Here is a 22,605-nt window from a genome sequence, read left to right as displayed (position 1 = left end):
TCTGCAAATTAAGGGAATTTCTTGGGGACCCCCAGGTCACCAGAACTAGCATTCCCTCTATTACTTTTTAGGGGACAACCCAAAATTTGGGATTTTCTTTTACTTTCATTGTTAATGGTAAACAGGATAAATAGAGAGAGTGAATCTCCTTAACGGGGGCACAGACAGCAAGAAAAAATTGACAAGCGTTCTTTATATTTCTGATATGTGCCTGCTGTACCATGTACTTGTTCTCTTTGTATTGCTTCCTTTATGTGAAATACCTGGTGTTCCTGCCAGTCCCTCTGCTTTCCTATTAAAAAGTGACCATACTAAGCAGGAGAGCACAGCATGGTCAATTCTCTAGCTATGCTGGGAACTCAGCCTACTCTCCTCCAATGATCAAACTTATCCTGACATGCCTCCCCTGCATGGCCATTCACTGGGAAGCTCAGTGTTCAGTGTTCCCAGTGTTCTATTGCTTCTCCTCCCCCCAGCTCTTATGCAGCTGAGAACAAAGGGAACATGAATCCTTATAAAAAAAGGGAAATATATATATTTATAATGTTTTTTTTATATCTATACACAAATGTTTTGCCTTTCATTTCTATTTTAAACTGAATGGGTTGAATGTCTCCTTCTTAATATCTACTTAACCTACTGCTTTGATCCCTCTATTTTCACCATCATTGCCCCTCCTCTCTTTAACATGATGCAGTCAGTACACGAACACCCAAACCATAATCTCTAGTCTTGACAGACGGGAACTCTGCGACCCACATAGAGTTCCCCCCTATGAGAAATTGCATTTAGCACCATAACAAAAGCCCTAGCATGTTTATAATAGGTAGACACAGCTCGTTGAGTGGATAGTGGTGCTCACCAACCCTCAATATGTCATAATGGATGCTATGGCTACACAGGTTTATATACTAAATTAATTCAGTTGAAGCTAACAAATTCTCTATACAATAGGATGTTATGGTAGCAAAATTGAAATGTGTTAGAATATGTTTCTATCTATGTGTTAATGTACGATATACTCGTGTATTGTATACCTCTCCTTTCTTAATAAAATAAGATTGAACTAAACTGAATGGGTTGTTTTACAAGGTGATCATTTACAATCACTTTAATTCTGAATATGTCAAATGACACAAAAGCAGTTTGGCTTAAATAATTTCCGCTTTAATAGGTACATTTTAGACAAATGAAAACAAAATTGATGGCATAAATAGTCATAGCACAATTCTTATAAAACTTTATACAGCACTGGTCTTGAAAAAAATCTGTAGAAAACTACACTTTTATAAAAAAAAAAAAAAAAAAAAAAAAGAAAAACACACAGTATATAAATGTAATGTTGCATAGCTAAAGATAAAATTTAATGTATCGCTATTTAACAAAACAATATTTATAGTGAAAGGAAATTGAATATGTGCTAAAAATGTTCCAATGTTTTAGCAATAACAATCAATAAAAAAAAAAATCTCTCTTAAAAATGATGGATAAGGCGTTCACGCTGAGATGTTTTCCGAAGCAGTTTTCTGTAATCGTATGGGTTATCATCCATTTCATTCTCTTGCTGGGATCCATCTGCAATGGAAGGTCTAGAGAAAAATATATGTCATTTTTTATTTATTTAGAGAGGCCAGCAGGAATCAACAAAGCTTTACTTACCATGAAAAAATTTCTAAGATAAAAATAACACAGCAGAAAGCTTTTACTTTCTGTGAATTCTAACATTTACTTCTCCTATATCTATAAAGTGAAGAATGTATGAAACACTTTGATTCATTTTACATCAATTACACTACACTTCTGAAATATGGTGCGTGCCTATCTGCAGAGAGGGTTCAGGGGTGAAATACTGGAGACTGTATTTTACAGAAATAATAGAGGAAGATAGATGATGTCAGTTAATGGGAAAATTTTCCTTTGTTAAAAAAATTGATTTAACATTTATAATTGCTACACAAACCATTTTGTAACTTAAAGTGTATTTAAAGCAAAAATGTGTTTTTTAAAGGTTTAAAATAAACCCTATTAAGTTATAGTATGTGGCATGTGTTCAACTGCAAAGAGATCCCTTCACTTCTCAATCTGATGAAAGAATAGGAAATTAAATCTTTCCAAAGTGAATGGAGTTGTCACTGATACAGTGCTCTCCATCAAAGGAATTTCCCTCACCTATTGCTTGATGACAACTACACATTTTTGGCTTTCCCCTCACTTTCGTTTTCAGTGACAATGGTCACTAGGAATATAGGGGTAAATCTCTTCAGCAGAGACAGAAATAAAAATTTGGCAAAGGGCCCAATCCTTCGCTACTTTTTGCAAAACGAAAAAATAATATTGTCTTACGTGCATTTTAAAACTCTATGCATTATTAAGATGCCCCCTTTCTGCTGGTGAAAAAAAAACAACTTGTTTCTCTAGGGAATGAGGTAACAGAGGATTACTTGCCTTAATCTAGGGTCCTGTGGTCTTCTTTCGAGATGCTGTTGGTTGTTACAGTCAGTGCACCAAAGATGCACCAAAGATGCTCTTCTTGCAGGTCCCTGACCGGCCTTCTCTCTCACCAAAGTCATCATGTACAATTCAGGACTACCAGAAACCAGTGGTCCTGCTTTGTGCTTGTCCACCTACCAAAGCTGGAGAGAAGAAGACGGGATGGCTGGCTGTGGCGGGTCCCCCCGGATTAGGGATTCCTCTGTTATCTCTTGCCCTAGAAACAGAAGGGCACTAAACCCTTTACCGGCATGGGGTGGTGGGGTATATTTTAAGAATTTTATGAATGCCAAGAGCTCAGCTCAGATTTAATGCCATTTTCTTTGCGATTTGCTCCCAGGTACAATTTTTAAGAATTGACAAAAACTGTTGTTACATCCTCGTAACCATGGAACTGAAAGTCCCTATTTTTTACTCATTAGATTGGCTTGCAAAGTTGTGGCAGGGTATATAACTGACCTGTAAATATTTTATTTTGGATGGAGCCCTCAGTGTTGAAAACAAGTGTAAGTCTTGCAGGTCCTCAAATGCCTGATGGGAGTCCTTATTATTTCAATCTCCCAACACTTAATTAAGACCAGCCATAGACGGTTCGAATCTTGGCCGGTTCAGCAGGAACAGGCCAAGATTTGAACTGTGTGTGGGCAGGCTGAATGTACCAAGTTAATCTATCGATCAACTTGGGTACAACCAGCCTGCTGGATCCACTTGCAATTATAGCCAGTGTCTATAGCCACTAGCAATAAATACGGCTTCCGCCGCCCCCCCGTCTATGGCCTGCCTTATCCTCGGCACTAAACTTAACCACATTATACCTGCACATAACTTAACCCCTGACCTAAGTAGAGCATTAGTCTTTTTGCTCTTTTTTTCTGAAGTGCACTTTAATTGCAAGTCAACATATATCCATTTAAAGTGTTACTAAACCCACAATAAAATCAGTGTGTATATGCAGTAAAGCATACTTGTTATACTCACTGTGGAACCTAAGGGGTTAATCCTCTGCATTGTGTAAAAAGGCTGTTTGATCCTGGCTTCTCTGATTCTCTCCTTCTTCTACTGTCCCCAATATATTTCCTGATAATACAGTGCCAGGGGACAGGCTGCATATTCTCAGTTTGGTGTGTATTGCTAGTTTTTTATCTTCTTGAGAGGGTGCATGTGATCAACACAGGGCCAATCAGCACTGTCCAGACAGAGGGTCAGGGGCCCTGCATCCTGATAGGACAGTCAGTGCAGAATGAAAACTCCTCCTACAAGCTTTAACCAGACACTCATAGAAGTCACAAGACTGCTATATACTGCTAATGAGAAAAGGTATTTAGCAGTTTAATTTTACTAAATAATTGCATTTCCATGTTCTGTGTACTGTGGATGACCAGATATAGTGAATGCAGGGTTCTGGGTTTAGTAACACTTTAAGTCATCTCTGCTGGACCAGCAGAATTGTGATCAGTGTATGGCAAGCGTTATTGTACAGTGTGGATGACCAATTTTAGGCTGCATTTGACCTGCTTTGTTCTGCCTTTCCTTGGAGGCAGCAAGCCCTATTGAGATTTATGTATGTTGTAGGCAAAGTGGGTCAAGCGTAGTCCCTGCTACACTTTGTGTTTGAACGCATGCATTTTAATAGGGCTGCATTCAGATGCAAAAAATATATATATATACCCAAGCTCCGATACTGTGTTTCATTAATTCAACAAGGATATACAATTGTATATGTCCAGCCAAAACTTTTTGATAGAGTGGGGAAGAATTAGAAGGCCTGTTGGAGTGGGGCTCTGTTACAGAGATGTACCCTTACTTTTTGTCCTGCTGAATAGTTCATCAAACAAGAAGCTTGACATATGCTTTAATATAGTGTGTTTAACAGCAGTAGATGGGAATATATTTCTTTAAATCTAAAATGTGTATTTCAAATTAGCAGCATGAAAGAAAGTAAAATTGAAAAGTTTACATAAGTACCAGAGGCAGATTAAGCCTATGAATTATTTTTAAAACCAATGCTGTGTATCCTAAGTATACATTATTCCGCATTTACATGAATAAAAACTTCTAATGCACAGAATATGGAAAACTAAAAAGCAAAGCATTATGGTTTAAGATCATTCTAAAATGATTATCCGCTCTATTTTAGTTCATTGTAAACCTTGTGACTATCAGCTCTATGAGGTGGCTCAGGTAGCCTTTCAGAATAAATTCAATGGCTGGCTGGCTGGCTGACTAGTTTACATAATTTCATTCAAGCTGAACTCCAGGCAAACCGCAGCTAAACACAGAAGAAATACATATCCATTTTTGCCAAAGAATTTGCAATTTTGACTATTCAGTACTGGGATTTTAAATGGTTCTTCTCTGCTCTCTTCTGCTATCAGCATGCTCCATGCACTGCAGCACAACTGACTGGCTCCTGGTTTTGCTTCTCCCTCTCTGAGCCCTTCTGTACAGGGACTGCAAAGGACTGATCCCAGATAACATTTATGTACTTACACTGGTTGCATTTAAAAACATAATGATGTATTAATGAATACAGAGTTGTGTTTTCTGTGTCCTTTATATCTGCCCAGTGTTCAGCTTTAAAATGAAGGAATCTGTACTGAGAGAAATACAGGGGGTCTCCATTGTTCATCTCCTTGTAAAAATACTAGTTATCTGGCTGTATACATACTTACTACATTTTCATTCCTAGTTAGTGTCTGACATAATGTTAAAGCCATGGGACCAGGTTGACAGTCGTACAACCAGCTCTTTCAGCCGAATGGGTCAGCAACTGGCAGTGTCCGTATTCTCTCAGTGCAGGTACCCTTTTCATCCCCATTGACAGCATTTTCAAAACTTAGGGTTTATTTACACACTGCACAAAAACACAAGAATAGTTCCGTTCCCCCTATTTTTAATGGTAGGAATTATATTTTTGAGTTTTAGAATAGAGCATTTCCTCAAGATATTGTTTTTTTAAATGTACTTTAAATTTTGGTAAATACAGGTTGCAATATGTACTGCATTTAATATGCCCATGCATGCATTTTATATGCATTTCCATATATACAACTATACAGAAAGTCATCTCTTCCCCTGGAAAATACATACAGAACGTATGAGGCAAAATGAGTCCTTAGGGCTTTATATACTGGATTGTCAGTACATAGGGCCTGCAAAAAAGATTACTCAAAAACCACTTACCTGTTTCTATGTAATCACTTCCCCACTAGCTGGGCCAACAAGATCTCGCTCCCTGGCAGCGCCCTAAGTTAGCAGGATTCAGCAATGTCATAACAAAGCCAATGAGAGGGCAATTCCACAGAGGTATTTGAAAGGCTCTCCTTGGTGACATGACCCAAAGAACTGTCCATTTTTTCCCCCAGCCAATAGTTGGGCTTTTGAAAGACATTTGAGAAAGACATTTGGAAACTGATAAAAATACTGATACAAGCAGCTTCTAATGTGGCTTGCTGGTCCTTGAAGGAATGGGAATCATGAGCTGACAGAAGCTGAGGACTTGCGATCTATAGATCTTCAGCTTTAGCAGGGCCGGATTCACAGTTAGTTGCACTTTAGATATCTGTAGAGTATGGTCAACGTTTTCTAATAATCACAAGTTGCACTAATACTGTGGTTACCTTTTGCTTTTTTTCAATATTGAAAATGCATGAATAAAATTTCTCTTTACAAGATGAAGAGTTAAATTACAAGAAAAGCTAATCCAATAAATCTGCAGAGCCAAGCATGTTTTTGGTTTTGATACCACAAGTGGGTTGCCTAGCTACAACTAGTTTTTCAATCCGGCTCTGCCCTGCATCATTAGATACTTTATGCCTTACAGAAATGTATAAGCTTTAGGATAATATTAATAAAACAAAATGCCCCAAATTACCCCTGTAGGGATGCATGTCTCGTTATTAAGTCCTCGGCTGTTGGATGCATACAGAGATTACTGATTATGTAAGGTCCTGACCATATACTCCAGCCACTACAAGACAAGTTCATTGCTAAGAAAGGCTAGGAACCCACTGAGATTTATGAAATGTGCCACCTATGGAGGTAAGTTGGGCATTTTTATTTGTTTTAATAGAGAACCAAAATGTTAGAAACAAGGCAGCTTCTAGGCCTCATGGCACCAGCATGATCACTGAGGCTATGACCTTGCCAAATAGTACAACATTAAAGGAAAAAATTTGAAAACTGTGTCTTTTAATAAAACAGTGATATACGTGTATAATTGTGTGACTACAATTATTAAAAATGACATAATGGTTTTGAACATATTGGGGAGATTTAATAAAACTGGAGCGTGTAAAAGCTGGTGTAGCTCTGCATAGAAACCAATCAACTTCCTGGTTTTATTGTCAAAGCCTAATTGAACAAGCTGCTTGGTTACTATGCACAGCTGCACCAGATTCTGAGTGCTCCAGTTTTAGGAAATCTCCCCTATTGCCTTTAATTGGTCAGAGGTTTTTTTTTTTGCTGAAGAAAGTTAAAGAGTCATCAGTACAATGACGCTTCCCTTAACAGAAGGCTAATTCTGAGTTACTTTCAAACAAACTGATCTATAAAGAAAGTTTTGTCTCTATAGCAAACTCAATCTGATCTTCCATCATACATTAACCTCCCTGGCAGTATTCCCGAGTGTGGCTCGGGGTGAATTTTCACTACCAAAAGCGGTAACCCAAGCCACACTCGGGATCGCATCGCAGGATCCAGGCAAAGTTACTTACCTAGTCTCCAGGATCCTGCGATGTCTCACCACTGTGTGTGCGAGCCATCCTCCGCTCGATCTATCACAGTGCCGGGCTCCGTTCCATGCGAGTGTGACGCACGGGAATGGAGCACGGCGCCAAATTCAAAAAGTGAAAAACACATACAGTACACTGTAATCTTACAAATTACATTACTGTATCAAATTATTTCACATCCCTTTTGTCCCTAATGCTTTGTCCAGTGCCCTGCATGCACTTTTATATTATAAATACTGTTCTTTCTGCCTGGAAACTTGATATTGTCCATAGCAACCAAAAAGTGTCCCTTTACGTCAAAAGCGGTTTTAGACCAGCTAGAAAACAGCAATAATAAATTAGAATCACTTGCAGAACTGAGCGATAGTGATTTGTGGGGAAATTCCTCATTAAACACTTAAAGTAATGACAGCGACAATTCTGCAACCAAGCAAATTTCTGTGTTTTTGATTTAATTACATAATTGAATACATTTTATTATTATTTGTTATTATTTATAGTTATTTATTATATTATAATTTATGATTTCGTGTTTCAAACTTTATCATACCCGGGATGTCTACTAGACTCTTGTTTGGACAGATTTAAGCGAGTTATTCCTAAGAATTACAGGCCTACAATATAAAAAGCCAAATTTCTATGCAAAACATTGTACCGCGTTCAGCATCAAAAATCTGGCATAATCATATCACCAGGGAGGTTAAGGGCTTCTTCAAACCAACAGCATTGGGCTTCATAAGGCCGTGTTTGGCCAAGTAGTCCCAATGGAAGAAGGCAAATTGGCCAATGTATTATGGTTTCAGTTTACACCAATGTACTATAATGCTGTGCACTGCAAGAAAAAAAAAAACTAGAACATGTTGCAATTTTGAGCAGTGCATTTTAATGTCCTGTAATACATCACAAAATGCCAGGTTAAATGTACTCAGTTAAAAAAAATGGGTAGTAAAGACCAAAAAACGCATTACAGCTCATCATAGCACAAGTTCAAAACACATGCCAGTGCATACGTGTTATGCGCATGCTAATGCATGTGCTATGGTGAAAATAGGTCTTAAATGTTTATTTGAAAGACAAGGCTTCCTGCTCCATTATCCATGGTGGAGGAAACTAGTGCAAGCTGCATCCGGTACATTAACAAAGCAGATAAATCTAGGTCTATTTCTGCCACCTATGCCAGTTTCTATTTAAAAGTGAAGTTGAAACTGTTGTGGGTTCTGCACCTAAGAGATAACAGAAGTTTTCAATAGCAGCTGAGCAGTGGAGGGGGGTAGGGGCAGAGAGATCAGAGCATGCAGCTCCAGCTGTACTGTTCTGTGCTGTGTCTGACACAGACACAGCATACAACAGGGAGCAGATCAGTGCTCATTAACAAAGGCCTGCTTTTGTTAATTTGGGGGCAGGAACTGCTCCATCTTACCAGGTTAGTCGAGTCCTACAGAAATAGAGCCTGCACCACTCTTTGTTAAAGCGGGGTTCCACTCAAATTTTTAACTTAATCTTACCCCCTTCAGTTAATTGCATAGATATTCAAATGTCACACGAAAATTTTTTTTTATCGCTGTAATTACCTTTATATTGTACTTTATTGTGGCACTTCCTGTCTCTCCTCCCATGGGAGTAGGCGTGTTTACTGCCTTTCCCCGGCGCCACACTGTCTCCTGGGAGCTTAGTGTCAGGCTTCCCAAGATTCAGTGCGGGAACAATGATCATGCACGTGAACAAGCTGTGAATGAACAGCGTTCACCGCATCCAGGAAATCAATGCTTGTGGGCTTCACATGCCCACAAGCAAGATGGAAACAGCCAGCATCACATTTTTTAAGTTATTCTTCAGTACAAAAACAGACAGAGGCAGAAATATTACACCCAAACTGTGAGTATTATTTTGGGGTTAGCAAAGTGTCTCAATGACCAAAAAAAAAAAAAAGATTGGTCGCCGGACTCCCACTTTAACTTCCCCCGAAGGCTGCAGATAGCAAACATATGTTTCAAATGTCACTATGGACGTTAGCATTAATACTGCAGCTTTGTTTCTAAATTCCTTTGTAACCATTTTATCTCCTGTTTTTCCAGCCTGCAGATTATTTAAACCTATTTTAACAAGCTAAGCTGTCCAACAAAAAAGGTAGTTTTAGGGGTTCAGAGTTTTAAAAGTGAAACTAAACTCACAGATTTAACTAATTCCCAGAAGAAAGTTATAAATATTCAACAACTAACAAACCAGTGTTGTTTTCTGCAGCATCTTCATTTAAATGCTGCCTATTGATGCATGCACAGTGTAGGCTTCATTCAAGGTACGCCTTGGTGATAATTGTCTCAATTGTCTGTTCTCAACTGACATTTCAAGCCCTCAAATGGCTGGTGTCAGAGCTCACCAGATGTGTAATTCCATGGCAACTAAATAAAGGCTAAGATGGCACCGCCATTGGTGAAGGTTTGGTACCACTTTCAGTTTTTACTTTCTTACCAAAGGTCCATTATGTCCATCTAAGACCAACCTATACATAGGGTGATAATTCTGCTTCATGTTTTCATTGTGAAAAAAACAGCATTGTCACCCTATTACAGGAAGTGGAAAAATACTAGACCTACTGGAAAGTAACGGGTTGAAAAAAAAACCAAAAACTGCTGTTTAATGCTGGTGACAAACAACAACATATATGTCTTTTTTTTTTTGCTCATGGTTACACTTTAATTTTTTTTAAACAAGTGTAAACTTTAAAAATTAAAACAAAATTGATCCAAAACCACTACCCTTTTCCTTTAAATTATATAAACTAATTTTAAGAAGCCAAATTATAAGTAAAGTTTTTTATAAAGTGTAAGGAAACATATGAGAAATGTACCTGTATAGTATATATTTCACAAATGTTAAGTAATAATGTTGTGTTTAGTTTGCCTCCACTGTAAGTGCCCCCAATGCCATCGCACTGCTCCCACCTGGCTAGAAACCTGCCTTGTTAATAACAATGCTACCACCAATTTTCATACATTCGGATCATTACTCATCATTCGGATCATTGTATCATTACATTACTATTGTTTATGTTCTCACACTTTTGTGTCCGATCAGAATGTAGTCATAGTGGCATCCACTGTCAATCTGCTTCATGAAAGGAAAGCATTCATTACCTTTCATTTGGAACTAGGATGGAAAACTCCATAGCAGAAAACCCATCATATGTTTTGGGCTTATTTATTGACACTGAGTGGTTGGAATAAATTTCGTTATAATAATCTTCTGATTCCAGTGTTTTGCCTTGACTGTGAAGAAAAGAAAATTACCTTTTGTCCGTTTTACCAAGAGAGCTCTAGAAATCAGCTAAACATTTCAGAGAATGATCAGACATGAAGATTAAAGAGCTCCTGGCATTGAAAAAAAAAACTGACTGTTTGGTGGGAGAGGTAAGGTAGATGGAGAATGTTCAGACATGAACATATAAGACAGAGAAAGGTTTGCATCTTCATACGATTTTAGATTTTTTATAATCCTTATATTCTTTAGGCTGAATCTGCTACAATATGTAGCTTTGGGGACATTGACAAAACCAGGGATTAGCTGTGCAGAATAATTAAACAGTGGCCTTTATGTTCAATTCAATCTGTTCTGTGAACACATTCCTCTTTAACACTTTGGGTGAGAGGGACTGGATAGAAGCATTGAGAAGCAATGGTCTCCTACCTTACTGACTGACAACAGATAGATTTCTGCTGGTCAGCAGTCATCGGCAGGGATGCAGATCAAAGCGCGGTGATGGGCCTGCCCTGAAATAGCACCACATCTGGAAGTCTGAGAATGATAGCCTCCAGCACTGATTAGGGATCTCAGCTGAGATCGCTGATGTGACAAGTTCCCTTAAATACTTTTAGTGTGATATTTTAACTGACAGAGAAAGTGGGAACTAAGATCATTCAGCAGTCCACTATGCAGCCTGGGCTAGAAGACAAGAATAAGCAGCATAGAGTGCCAGCAAAGCAAATTTTAGAGAATAGGCAGTATAAGTATAGCAACTGTTTTGGGTAAGCACTTCCCATTTATCAGTTGCACAATCCTGTACTAAAGTCTCAAAATGCAATGCTGTTTACTTACACTATATTACCAAAAGTATTGGGACGCCTATTAAAGCAAAAAGACAGAAGGAAGAGGGTTGTCAACTCCTCCTTAATAGCGTCCGGTGTTCTCTAGTGGGTAATGATTGGCCATAAATCAGCCTTACCCTATCGAGATTCAACCGGTTCCACCGTCTATTTGGGGCGTTTCCAAAAGTAAGATAAATATTGGAGACCCCCAAATGTGGTTGTCCTCTGAATTGAAAATATACTAATAGAAACAAATTTGTGAAAAAAGTATTGGGACTCCTGCCTTTACACACACATGAACTTTAATGGCATCCCACTCTTAATCCATAGGGTTCAGTACTGAGTTGGCCCACCCTTTGCAGCTATAACAGCTTCAACTTTTCTGGGAAGGTTATCCATAAGGTTTAGGAGTGTGTCTATGGGAATGTTTGACCATTTTTCCATAAGCTCATTTGTGACCTGATCCTGACCTCAACCCGATAGAACACCTTTGGGATGAATCCGAGCAGGGAATGCGAGCCAGACCTTTTCATCCAACATCAGTGCCTGACCTCACAAATACGCTTCTGGAAGAATGGCCAAACATTCCCATAGACACACTCCTAAACCTTGTGGACAGCCTTCCCAGACGGACTAAGACTGAGATGCCACTAAAGTGCGTGTAAAGGCAGGCGTCCCAAAATTTTTGGTAATATAGTGTACATAATTTGATTTTGACAGTTAATTTTGTAGTTACCTTGAAAACGCACATGCCATTATGCAACTTGTGTACATAATACATAAAGAGCACTCTTCTTATACAAACCGTGTGCTTTAAAACGTGTTTGGGGATAACCACAATAGAAATATAGAATTGTATACTGGTATTTAGAAACTGTTCACACTGGTGAGCTGCAGTAATGTAACCCAATGCACCAGGTTCTTAACGCTAACATGCTTTACGCTACTGAAAATGCTAAATGTTTTGGTGTGTTGTTATGGATTAGGCAGCCCATTGAAATAAATGGACTGCCTTAACACAATGTACGTTGACTCATGGCATAAATCGCGCTAACACCCATGTGCTAACATCACAGCAGTGTGAACCCAGCCTGAAAGCCAAAGTCCATTTAAGCAAGGAGATATATATTTGAAGCTGTTTTACCTTCCAAACAATTTGCAATTTTGTCCAACCAATACTGAGATTTGCATCTCCTCCTGTACAATCCCAATTCACAATGCCATTTTGGTGACCTGCCAATTTGTTACTATAGTTGAGGAAAATAATTGGGTCACCTTCCTGCCTCAGCCTATGAAAAAACAGTGAAGGAGCAGCAAAAGAACAATTAGGTCATTATTTCTTCTTTAGAGCAGGGCTTTTTTTCAGCGGGAACACGGGGGAACGCAGTTCCGGCACCTCTAGCATTGAATGTACGTAATGGCAGGGGGTGCTGGGATATGCTGGAGGGTCTATTGATGCTGGAAGGGGTTTATAGTTGGGAGGGTCTGTTGTTGCTGGTGGGGGATCTATTGTTGCTGGGGGGGGAATGCTACTGTTAAGGGAGGGATCCATTGTTGCTGGGGAGGTTATACTGTTAAGTGAGAGGTCTATTGTTGCTGGCTGCTGAAGGGTCTATTAATGTTGGCTGCTAGGAGATATATTTTTTTCTTGGAGGGGGGTCTGTTGTTGCTGAAGTGAATCTATTGTTTTCGTAAGGGCATCTATTGTTGCTGGGGGATCTATTGTTGGTGGTGGGGTCTGTTATGTTGCAGGGGATCTATTTTACTGATTTTCTTGTTATAATTAATTCCATACAAATTACCTAGCACAAAATAATAAATGATACTCGGTCCTGTATTCTCTAAAAGGGGGCAGTTCTGGGAGGTGGGTAGGGAGTGGTACCAAGAGACATGCTCAAGGGTAGGGGGGGCGGAGACAAGGGGTGACTAGGAAAGGGGGAGTACCTGCACCTCTGCCCCGCTTTAGAGTAAATATATTTTTTTAAAGCGGAGCTCCACACAAAAGGTGAAGTTACGCTTTAAGGCCTCCTCCCCAGCTCCTGTTTGTGAAATTGAGGGAAGCGGGTACCCGATTTTGACAGATACCCACTCCCACTTCCGTTCTGATCACCTTAGGTGATCAGAAGCGCATGTTCTCCTTCCCTCTCCCTCCCAAACTCCTTTGGGACACATGACAGGTCCCAGAAGACTTCAGGACCAGTCACAGAGCATGTGCATGTGCAATGGGCGCCCGTCTGAGAAGCTGCAAGCTGTCACAGCTGGGTGCCCATAGTAAAGATGCCGGCACCGCCAAGGAAGGACACAGGGAGAAAAGCTGGGGTGACTACACTGCTGTATCATGGTACAGGTGAAGGGCTGTTTATTAAAAGCCAGCAGCTACAGTTTTTGTAGCTTCTGTCGTTTAATTTTCACTTAAGAGACTGTAACTCCGCTTTAACTACTATATATCTGTAATAAAAAAAAAATTATTATTTTTTTTTTACATTTCTTCTTTAAATTAACACATGTATATTAAAAGCTAAGATCTAGGTAGATCTAAAAGATCACAATTTAACTTTAACTGGTGGGAAGATTGGTGGTTGATTGCTCCAGTCTGCCTCTGGAAGAAGCTTCCAGGACGTAGAATGGGAGGATATTATGAATGTTATAAATATTTTTAACACCTCAGCCAATCCTTAGGGAGAGGTGCCCAGAAGATGGCCAGAGAGGCAATAAATGTTTGGAAGGCCTGGGCAGAGTGGTCTTCCTCTGCTGGGGGGGAGGTCCTTTTCTCCTAGGGCTCCTGCCCCTGGTAAGCAGCTAGTGAGCCAAGAGTTGTACTTTGGGCCTTAACAGGTGCTGGGCTGAGAGCCTGGAAAAGACATCTTAAAACAATTTTTGCTGGAGGGAATCATCTTGGAGTCTGACCTGAAGAAAGATCTTTTGTCTCCTGCACTGAAGAGTGTCATTTGGAAGCTGCGTGTTAGACAACTCCTGGGACATTGTGATTAAGACCTGGCTTAGGACCCTCAGGTGTGCATGCACTAGAGGGAACTGAGTCCTAGATTTACTGGTCATTCCCTATTATCTCCTGTCAAGTCCGATTCAAGAGGATTTTGTGAATTATTTGTCCTCATGTTGATTTTTGATATCCTATTGAAGTATCATAAACCCTTAAATCCCCTCCTGTTCAAGGTTCTGCAAATAAAATCCACAAAAAGACATCTACTAGACTGAGTCTGTGTTGTCAGTGTGCATGGAACTGTCCCTGTGGTTGGCAGCCTTTGTACTGACAATGTAGACCTGGGCATATTCTCAGTCGCCCCTTCAGGGTTAGCGCTATATACTGTACATTATCCATCCATTTTTTTTTCTGAAAAGTAGCCAGCAAAAGTACCTGAACCTGTCCTTATATTCTCTTTTTGTAATCCCTTGAACAGCGAGGCTAAAACTGGGTCCTGACCAAAGAAGGAAGCAAAGTGAGGATCTTACCAGTGTAGTGATGCAACTATATTGTCCAATCAGCAGGCTGACGGTGGGTTCAGTGACCAAGCGTTTTTGCTTAGGTGTAGTGGAGAAAAGTCTGGTCCCTGACCTGGCTATGTTATGTGGCTGTGTGGATCCCAAGACTGGTGGAACAAAATTACAAACCTCTTCAGGTAAGTTTGGCACTAGACGATGTGGATGACCTGTATTTGAGCTTTAAGGTGGTCTTTAAGGTGATATAATCTATGTAACTGACATGCAGATTTATTGGAAAGTACAAAAGGTATGAACCGTTATCAGTTTTAATTGCTATTAATTTTGACTGACTTGTATGCATTTCCACATTTGGAATGTTATATTAATATTTGTGGCCTTAATAAAGCCTATAATACAGCAATGAATGTAGGGAAGAGAACAAACAGGGGCTTATTTATAAAACCTGGAACTAAGAAAACCTGAGCATGAGGAGATCTGCAATATGATTGGCTTGCATGGGCAACTACTCCACCTTTTTCTAGTTCTCTATGGTGTATGCAGGCCGAGGTTAATGTTGGGGAGGTTAGAACCCCTGTCAGGTTCTCATTGCTGTGTGCCCATGTTAGGAGATTCACTCTCTCTGTTTGACCTGTTGACCATTGTCCACAGGGGACATCGAAAAATTTGAGTTGCCACCAGAACATATAAAGGGAGGATATCTTAAGGGGGACACTTTCTCTCCATTGGGAAAAATAAAAAACCTGATAGGGGTTTTAACAAGGGATGAGCTTGGGTTCGGTTCAACATTATGTTAGATCAATGACATAGACCTAATATGGCAATGTGGCTATATTAGTCAATTATGTTATGAACATCCCCACCTTTTTGTGACTTTGAAGCCACAGCCATGAATGACTTGGCCGCTGCAGATTGGGCCTGCACTGACAACTTTCTTCCAGGTCCAGCCGAACATGGGTTCAGACTGAACTCAAGCTAAAGCCTAGTTTTACCTGCTTCTTAATTTATCCTAAGTAAAAAAAAGTTTTGCATTTAGATACACTAAATATTTTTGCACCAAAACAGCTGCATTTAAAACAAATACACCAATAGTAAGACAATGAGACCGTGTCACTCAGGAAAAAAACACTCAACTGTTGCTTACAAGGGGTTGTAGGTTCCCTCTATCCTTCAAAAGTGGCGACCGCTATGGGAAAGAATATAAACATATTCCAGCGGTAATAATATTGGCTGACCAGAAATTGATCTTCACATGTGTGGGTGGAACAAATATAATACATGAATCTACATCTAGCTTTGGGAATAAAAAAGATTTAAAATAAAACAATTATATACATTTAAATGCTAAACCCTTCAATCATGTGTAATTATTTACAAAAACACAAACTGTGGCTAATATATGAGCTATATTTGGAGATAACCTGGGAAAATGTACAAGAGAAAGAAATACAGAAATACAGAAGTGTATAATTAAAATGTGAAAGTCCACGATTCAGCATTGTGAAACAAATGCCAAAAAAAATGAAAGAAATTAAAGACATTTTCTTGGGATTAACTGGAAGCATTAACTCACCTTTCTTTTCTTGGTTTTCTCTTTTCATCTACATAGGGCAACTATGAAAATAATAAATATGCATTATTTTATAAAAATTATAATCTTATCAGATGAAAATGTTTTTATGCTTAGCACATAACATTTGGAACAAATCACAGCAAAGTGACAGTGTTGGTTTAACCACTTGCCCTCTGGAAGGTTTGCCCCCCTTCATGACCAGGCCATTTTTTGCGATACGGCATTGCGTTAATTTAACTGACAATTGCGCGGTCGTGCAACACTCTACCCAAATATGGTTTTTGTCTTTTTTTTCTCCCACAAGTAGAGCTTTCTTTTGGTGGTATTTGATCACCTCTGTGGTTTTTATCTTTTGCACTATAAACAAAAAAAGGCCGACAATTTTGAAAAAAAAACAAAACAATATATTTTACTTTCTGCTATAAAACTTGCCCAATAAAAATTTTAAAAAATCTAATTTATTTCTCAATTTAGGCCAATATGTATTCTGCTACATATTTTTGGTAAAACAATTCCCAATAAGTGTATTGGTTATAGCGTCTACAACCTATGGGATATCTTTTTTAATTTTATTTTTTTTACTAGTAACTGCGACGATCAGCGACTTATAGCAGGACTGCAATATTGTGGCTGACAAATCGGACACCTAACTGACACTTTTTGGGTACCAGTAACACTAATACAGTGTCAATGTAACAATGACACTGACTGGGAAGGGGTTAACATGAGGGGCGATCAAAGGGTTAACTGTGTACCTAGGTTGTGCTTACTCACTGTGGGGGAGGTGCATGGACTAGGGGAAGGCAAAGATCCATGTTCCTGCAACAGAATCAATGCCTTCCCTTCTGACAGAACGACAATCTGCCTTGTTTACATAGGCAGATTGTCGTTCTGCCTGTGTCCTGTGCAATCGGTGGGTGCTTGTGGACATCGAATCTGTGGTGTCAAACAATGAATGTAGAGATACTACACTAAATACACAGTTTATTTTTTTATCGTTTAACCAGCAGGTTGAACAAAAAAAAAATACTCAATTCCCCCATCCACACACTTCATGTGGACGGGGGATTCCTCCTGTTGAGCTATTGTATTCTGACGGTGGAAAACTTCTCAGCCATCAAAATTCACTAATTAATACTGCCAGCTTAAAGACAGGTCCTGCAGCACCATAAAGACAGGACTGCTCCACCACAGGGCTGCTGTTAGAAATGTTGGGGCCCTGTACAGCCTACCTGACACTGCACGGCAGAATGAATAAACAGGAAGACCTCTGTACAGAGGCTCCCTGTTCATGCACAAACTGAAGCATAGTAAACACAGTTTACTATGGGGGGCCACAGGGTGATTGGAACGGTGGGGAGGAGGGGGGGGTGCGCCTGGGCCCCCCTGTTGAACCAATGGGGCCCAAGCCCAATACAGGAGGACCAATTATACCCCCTTATCAGTGGCTTTGGTCCACAACTAAGTATGAAATAAAAACAGAATATAAGGTGCAAAAACCTTGTGCACCACCAACAAGTTTTATATATAATATATGCTGTATGATATAATGGCTTCTTATGTATTTAAAAAAGCTGGCAATTTTACTGTTGTCCCCACATGTACTCAAGCCCATAAGTTTGTAAATTTACACCTCTGAGTACAGCTAATTTACACATCATAAACAGCAACTTACCAATCGGACCTCCCACTTTGCCAATAGATTTATATTCTGTATATCTCTTTAGATAGATAGGTTTGCCAAAGGGGGAGGCTACCTTAAAACACATTGTCTAGCAACTCTCAGCTAACCAAAGGTATTTGCTGCTGGGCCGTAAAGATACTTTAGTTGGGCCCTCCATGCTACATTGGTGACTGAACTGATACTACTCTCTGGCAGGTAGGCCTACCACCAGGCCACAAAGGGAATAGTTTGGATCTCTTCTCCAAGTCTCTACATGTACCATATCTAATGAGACTTGCGAGTGCAATACTTGTTTATGGTATTACATTTTATCCACTTTTAATGCACTGGGTTAGTGTGCCCTATATTCTGTTCTTATCTTACACCTGGCTGTGGCTGATTTCTATACTCCTAAATCGGAGATACAGAACTAGCATGGAGAAAATAAAAGTTGGAAAAACATTTAATTATCTCCATAGTTTCCCCAAACCAGTGAAAAAATTAGACTCCACTGTATCAGTCTGACGGTCAGGCTACTAGTAATTTCGGAAGGCAACAATGACGGCCTATATACATATCTGTCATGACAAGTTTCTTTTAGGAATTGTATGTATGCCTGTAACTTGCTTCTACAGTGTGATCTAATCCTTATATCAGAGTTTCTTAACCAGGGTTCCATGGATCCCTAGGGTTCCTCCACAGGTTGCTAGGGGTTCCTTGAGCAATTAGCAATTTCTGCTTCAGATAAGTTCCCACTGACACCGTTGATCTGTAGAGCTACCAATAAGGGGGGAATTTTTCCCAATGAACACAAGTGTAAGGAGCATTCTTCCCATTGATCATCATCACACTAATGTATCATGAGTAGATAGAGGAATTTTTAGAAGGGGTTCTGTCATGCCTTCAGCCTATAAGGAAAAAATAATATCTTCTGGACTTGCAATACCAACATTGTCCACTAGATGCCACTCTTAACAAAAGACTATTGATGGGCGGTGTTCTATGGTTAATACACATTTCCTGTCATATTACTAGGAACTAGCTCCACTTCCTATTACAACTCTTTCATAATTTCCATTGGGACAGACTGCTTGGAGCCAGCTAAGCCTGCACCACATGTTTCAGAGGAAAATCCTGATCCTTCTAAGGCAGCATCGCTGGTATGCTAAAGATAGTTTACCTGTATACCTAGTAGACATTTGTTTATGTTCATGTAATTCTTATATATGTTCATTTATCTGTTTATTTCTAGTTTCACCATACCATACATGCACGTGTATATCCTATTCTTATATGGCCACCACCTGTTCATTGTAATAAAGATCCAAAGTTACAGACAGTCTGGTTATTTTAGGATTCAAGGTTTAACCTCCTGACATCCGGCCGTAGTCGAATGATGGCTTCAGCGCGGATGTCAATTCCTAGGAAGCCGTCATATGACGGCCTCCCCTTTCCTCGCTCCCCGCGCGCGCTCATGAGTGCGCAACGGGGAGATTCTGTGTTGGCCGTGTCCCTTGGACATAGCCAATCACAGATCGCTGTAAACGACCAATCACAGCGGCCGTTTACAGCGCGATCGCTGCCTCCAATGATTGATGGTCTGAAATGTAAACAATTGAGATCATCTCTTATTGCCGGCTCTCTCTCCTCGCACAGAGACAGCGTGTGAGGAGAGAGAGATCTGTAAGCCATCTGTGAGTGTTTACTCTGCATTTTACTGTGCCTACAGTGCCCACAGTGCCCATCATTACAGTGCCCATCATTACAGTGCCCCATCAGTACAGTGCCCCATCTGTACAGTGCCAATCGGTGCCCACCTGTGCCAATTGGTGCCCACCTGTGCCAATCGGTGCCCACCTGTCTGCCCAGCGGTGATCAGTGTCCAGCTGCACATCTGCACAATCAGTGCCCACCTGTGCCACCACATCAGTGCCCACCTGTGCCACCTCATCAGTGCCCACCTGTGCCAATCAGTGCCCATCTGTGCTGCCTCAGTGCACATCTGTGCAATCAGTGCCCATCTGTGCCGCCTCATCAGTGCCCATCTGTGCTGCTCCATCTGTGCCGCCCCATCTGTGCCGCCCCATCTGTGCCGCCCCATCTGTGCCACCCCATCTGTGCCGTCCCATCAGTGCCCAGCTGTGCCACCTCATCAGTGCACATCTGTGCTACCTCATCAGTGCACATCTGTGCCATCTCAGTGCACATCTGTTCCACCTCATCAGTGCCCACCTGTGCCGCCTCATCAGTGCCCACCTGTGCCACCTCATCAGTGCCCACCAGTGCCACCTCATCAGTGCACATCTGCACATCTGTTCCACCTCATTAGTGCACATCTGTTCCACCTCATCAGTGCACATCTGTTCCACCTCATCAGTGCCCCTCTGTGCCACCTCCATGCCCATCTGTGCTCATCAGTGCCACCTTATCAGTGCCCATCAGTGCAGGCTTAGCAACCATGTCCAAAAGAAGATTTTCCACCGAGGAGGCGTACCAAATACTGTCCCAGGCCGACGAGAGCAACGGGGAGCTCTCTTTTTCGGATTCCCTTTCCGACTCCGATTCTGAGTCGGACATAAATTATGAGCCAGTCCTCAGTAGTGGAACACTGAGTGACTCAGAGGAGGAAGAGATTCGGCCCGCCAAACGAAGGCGTTCTGGTGGGGAGGCAGTGGCATCTACCAGCACCGCAGTGCCATCCACCAGCACCGCAGTCCCATCCACCAGCACCGCAGTCCCATCCACCAGCACGTCAGTCCCATCCACCAGCACCGCAGTCCCATCCACCAGCACCGCAGTGCCATCCACCAGCACCGCAGTGCCTCGGCAAGAAAGGCCAAGGACCCAAGCCAGCCTTCCCTATGCCCTGCAGAACCCCTTGTGGCTTCCTCCTAATTCAGGAGAAGCCAACATTCCCCCTTTCACTGCCCAGGCAGGAGTCCAGGTGAACACGGAGAATTTTTCCCCAATAGATTTTTTTAATTTATTTTTTACAGAGGACATGCTGTCAAATATTGTGGCCCAGTGCAACCTTTATGCACAGCAATTCATTTCGAATAATCCAACGTCCTACTATGCCCGTCCCTATGAGTGGAGAGACCTAACGGTGGAGGAGTTGAAGGTTTTTTTAGGGCTCACATTTAATATGGGACTCACAAAAAAAAACACTTTGCTGTCCTATTGGTCAACCCATCCCCTCCAACACATGCCAGTATACTCCAAGGTAATGCCCAGAAACAGATACCTCATGATATTGAGGTTTCTTCATTTCAACGACAATACCCAGTGCCCTCCCCGAAATGACCCAAACTATGACAGACTTTTCAAAATTCGGCCACTTTTAAATAATTTTTCTGCACTATTCCCCCTGCTGTTTACCCCGGACAAAAACATATGTGTGGATGAGTCCCTTGTTAAGTTTAGTGGCAGGCTTAAAATAAAACAATATATTCCCAGTAAAAGGGCCCGCTATGGGGTGAAGGTATACAAATTATGTGACCGAGTCACAGGTTACTTGTATGCCTTCAAAGTGTACTAAGGGAAGGACACCCAGCTGCAACCCCCTAATTGCCCAGACTACTTGGGATCAAGCAGGAAAATTGTTTGGGACCTCACGTACCCCCTACTGGAGAAAGGCTACCACCTGTATGTAGATAACTTCTACACATCTCTGCCCCTGTTCCACAACCTTCATCGGAAGAAGACGCCTGCATGTGGTACCGTTAAAAAGAACCGGAAGGGCTTTCCTCAAAGTCTGGTCAATAAAAAATTGAGAAAAGGAGAAACGGCAAGTCTACGAAACAACGAGATTTTGGCAGTGAAGGGGAGAGACAAAAGAGATGTGTACATGTTGTCTTCAATCCACGATGATACCTTCATGGAAATCCCCAGAAGAAATGGCCCCATACAGAAACCTAAATGCATCTTTGATTATAATTTGTTTATGGGGGGAGTCGACTTGAATGACCAGATGCTGGAACCGTACCTTGCTACAAGACGGACATACCATTGGTATAAGAAAGTCGCAATTTATTTTTTTCATTTGGCCATTTACAATTCATATGTCATTTATCATAACTCCACCCAAAACCCCAAACGCTTTCTTGGCTACCAGGAGGAAGTTTTCACTGCCCTTACATTCCCGAACGGCCCCCCAGAAAATATCCGATCAGTTGTTCTAAGTCGACTCTCCGAGCGCCACGTTCCCGATAAGATCCCTCCCAAACCAACAGGCCAACCACGGCAAAAAAAATGTAAGGTGTGTACCAGAGCAGGATTCAGAAGAGACACATCTTATTATTGTGCACAATGTCCTTCTGAACCAGGCTTCTGCGTAGGTGAATGTTTTCATCTTTACCATACTTCACTAAATTATTAGTGAAGTATGGTAAACGTAAGCCTCCGTTCCTGCAATTTACCCTCACACCCCTTATGCCACTGCCTCCTCTGTAACTGACCCTGGCTTGTTATTTGACCACGCTTCTGCCTAACGATTCTGTACATACCTCTGCCTGATCTGGAACTGACCCTGGACTGTTATTCAACCATGCTTCTGCCTAACGATTCTGTACATACATCTGCCTGATCTGGAACTGACCTTGGACT

General features: G+C 41.0%; 1 protein-coding gene across 2 annotated transcripts in view; it reads right to left on the bottom strand.

Moving 5' to 3' along the window:
• Positions 1 to 1,164: 1,164 nt before the first annotated feature.
• The window catches only part of MYO3A (myosin IIIA), a 285,335-nt gene continuing 263,894 nt past the window's right edge, over positions 1,165 to 22,605 (bottom strand). Inside the window, exons 33-35 of one of the 2 annotated variants that reach the window (XM_073629787.1) lie at positions 16,338 to 16,378; positions 10,358 to 10,489; positions 1,165 to 1,589 (exon numbers count right to left, since the gene is read on the bottom strand). In XM_073629787.1, the coding sequence (XP_073485888.1) occupies positions 1,475 to 1,589; positions 10,358 to 10,489; positions 16,338 to 16,378 (288 nt within the window). In that variant the 3' untranslated portion in view covers positions 1,165 to 1,474. The remainder of the gene's footprint in view (positions 1,590 to 10,357; positions 10,490 to 16,337; positions 16,379 to 22,605) is intronic. The other variant, XM_073629788.1, reaches the window with a different exon arrangement.

The sequence above is a fragment of the Aquarana catesbeiana genome, linkage group LG05 (assembly GCF_042186555.1).
Source record: "Aquarana catesbeiana isolate 2022-GZ linkage group LG05, ASM4218655v1, whole genome shotgun sequence".
Classification (NCBI taxonomy): domain Eukaryota; kingdom Metazoa; phylum Chordata; class Amphibia; order Anura; family Ranidae; genus Aquarana; species Aquarana catesbeiana.
The sequence above is the reverse complement of the archived record's forward strand: the minus strand, read 5'-3'. Positions and strand labels throughout refer to the sequence as shown.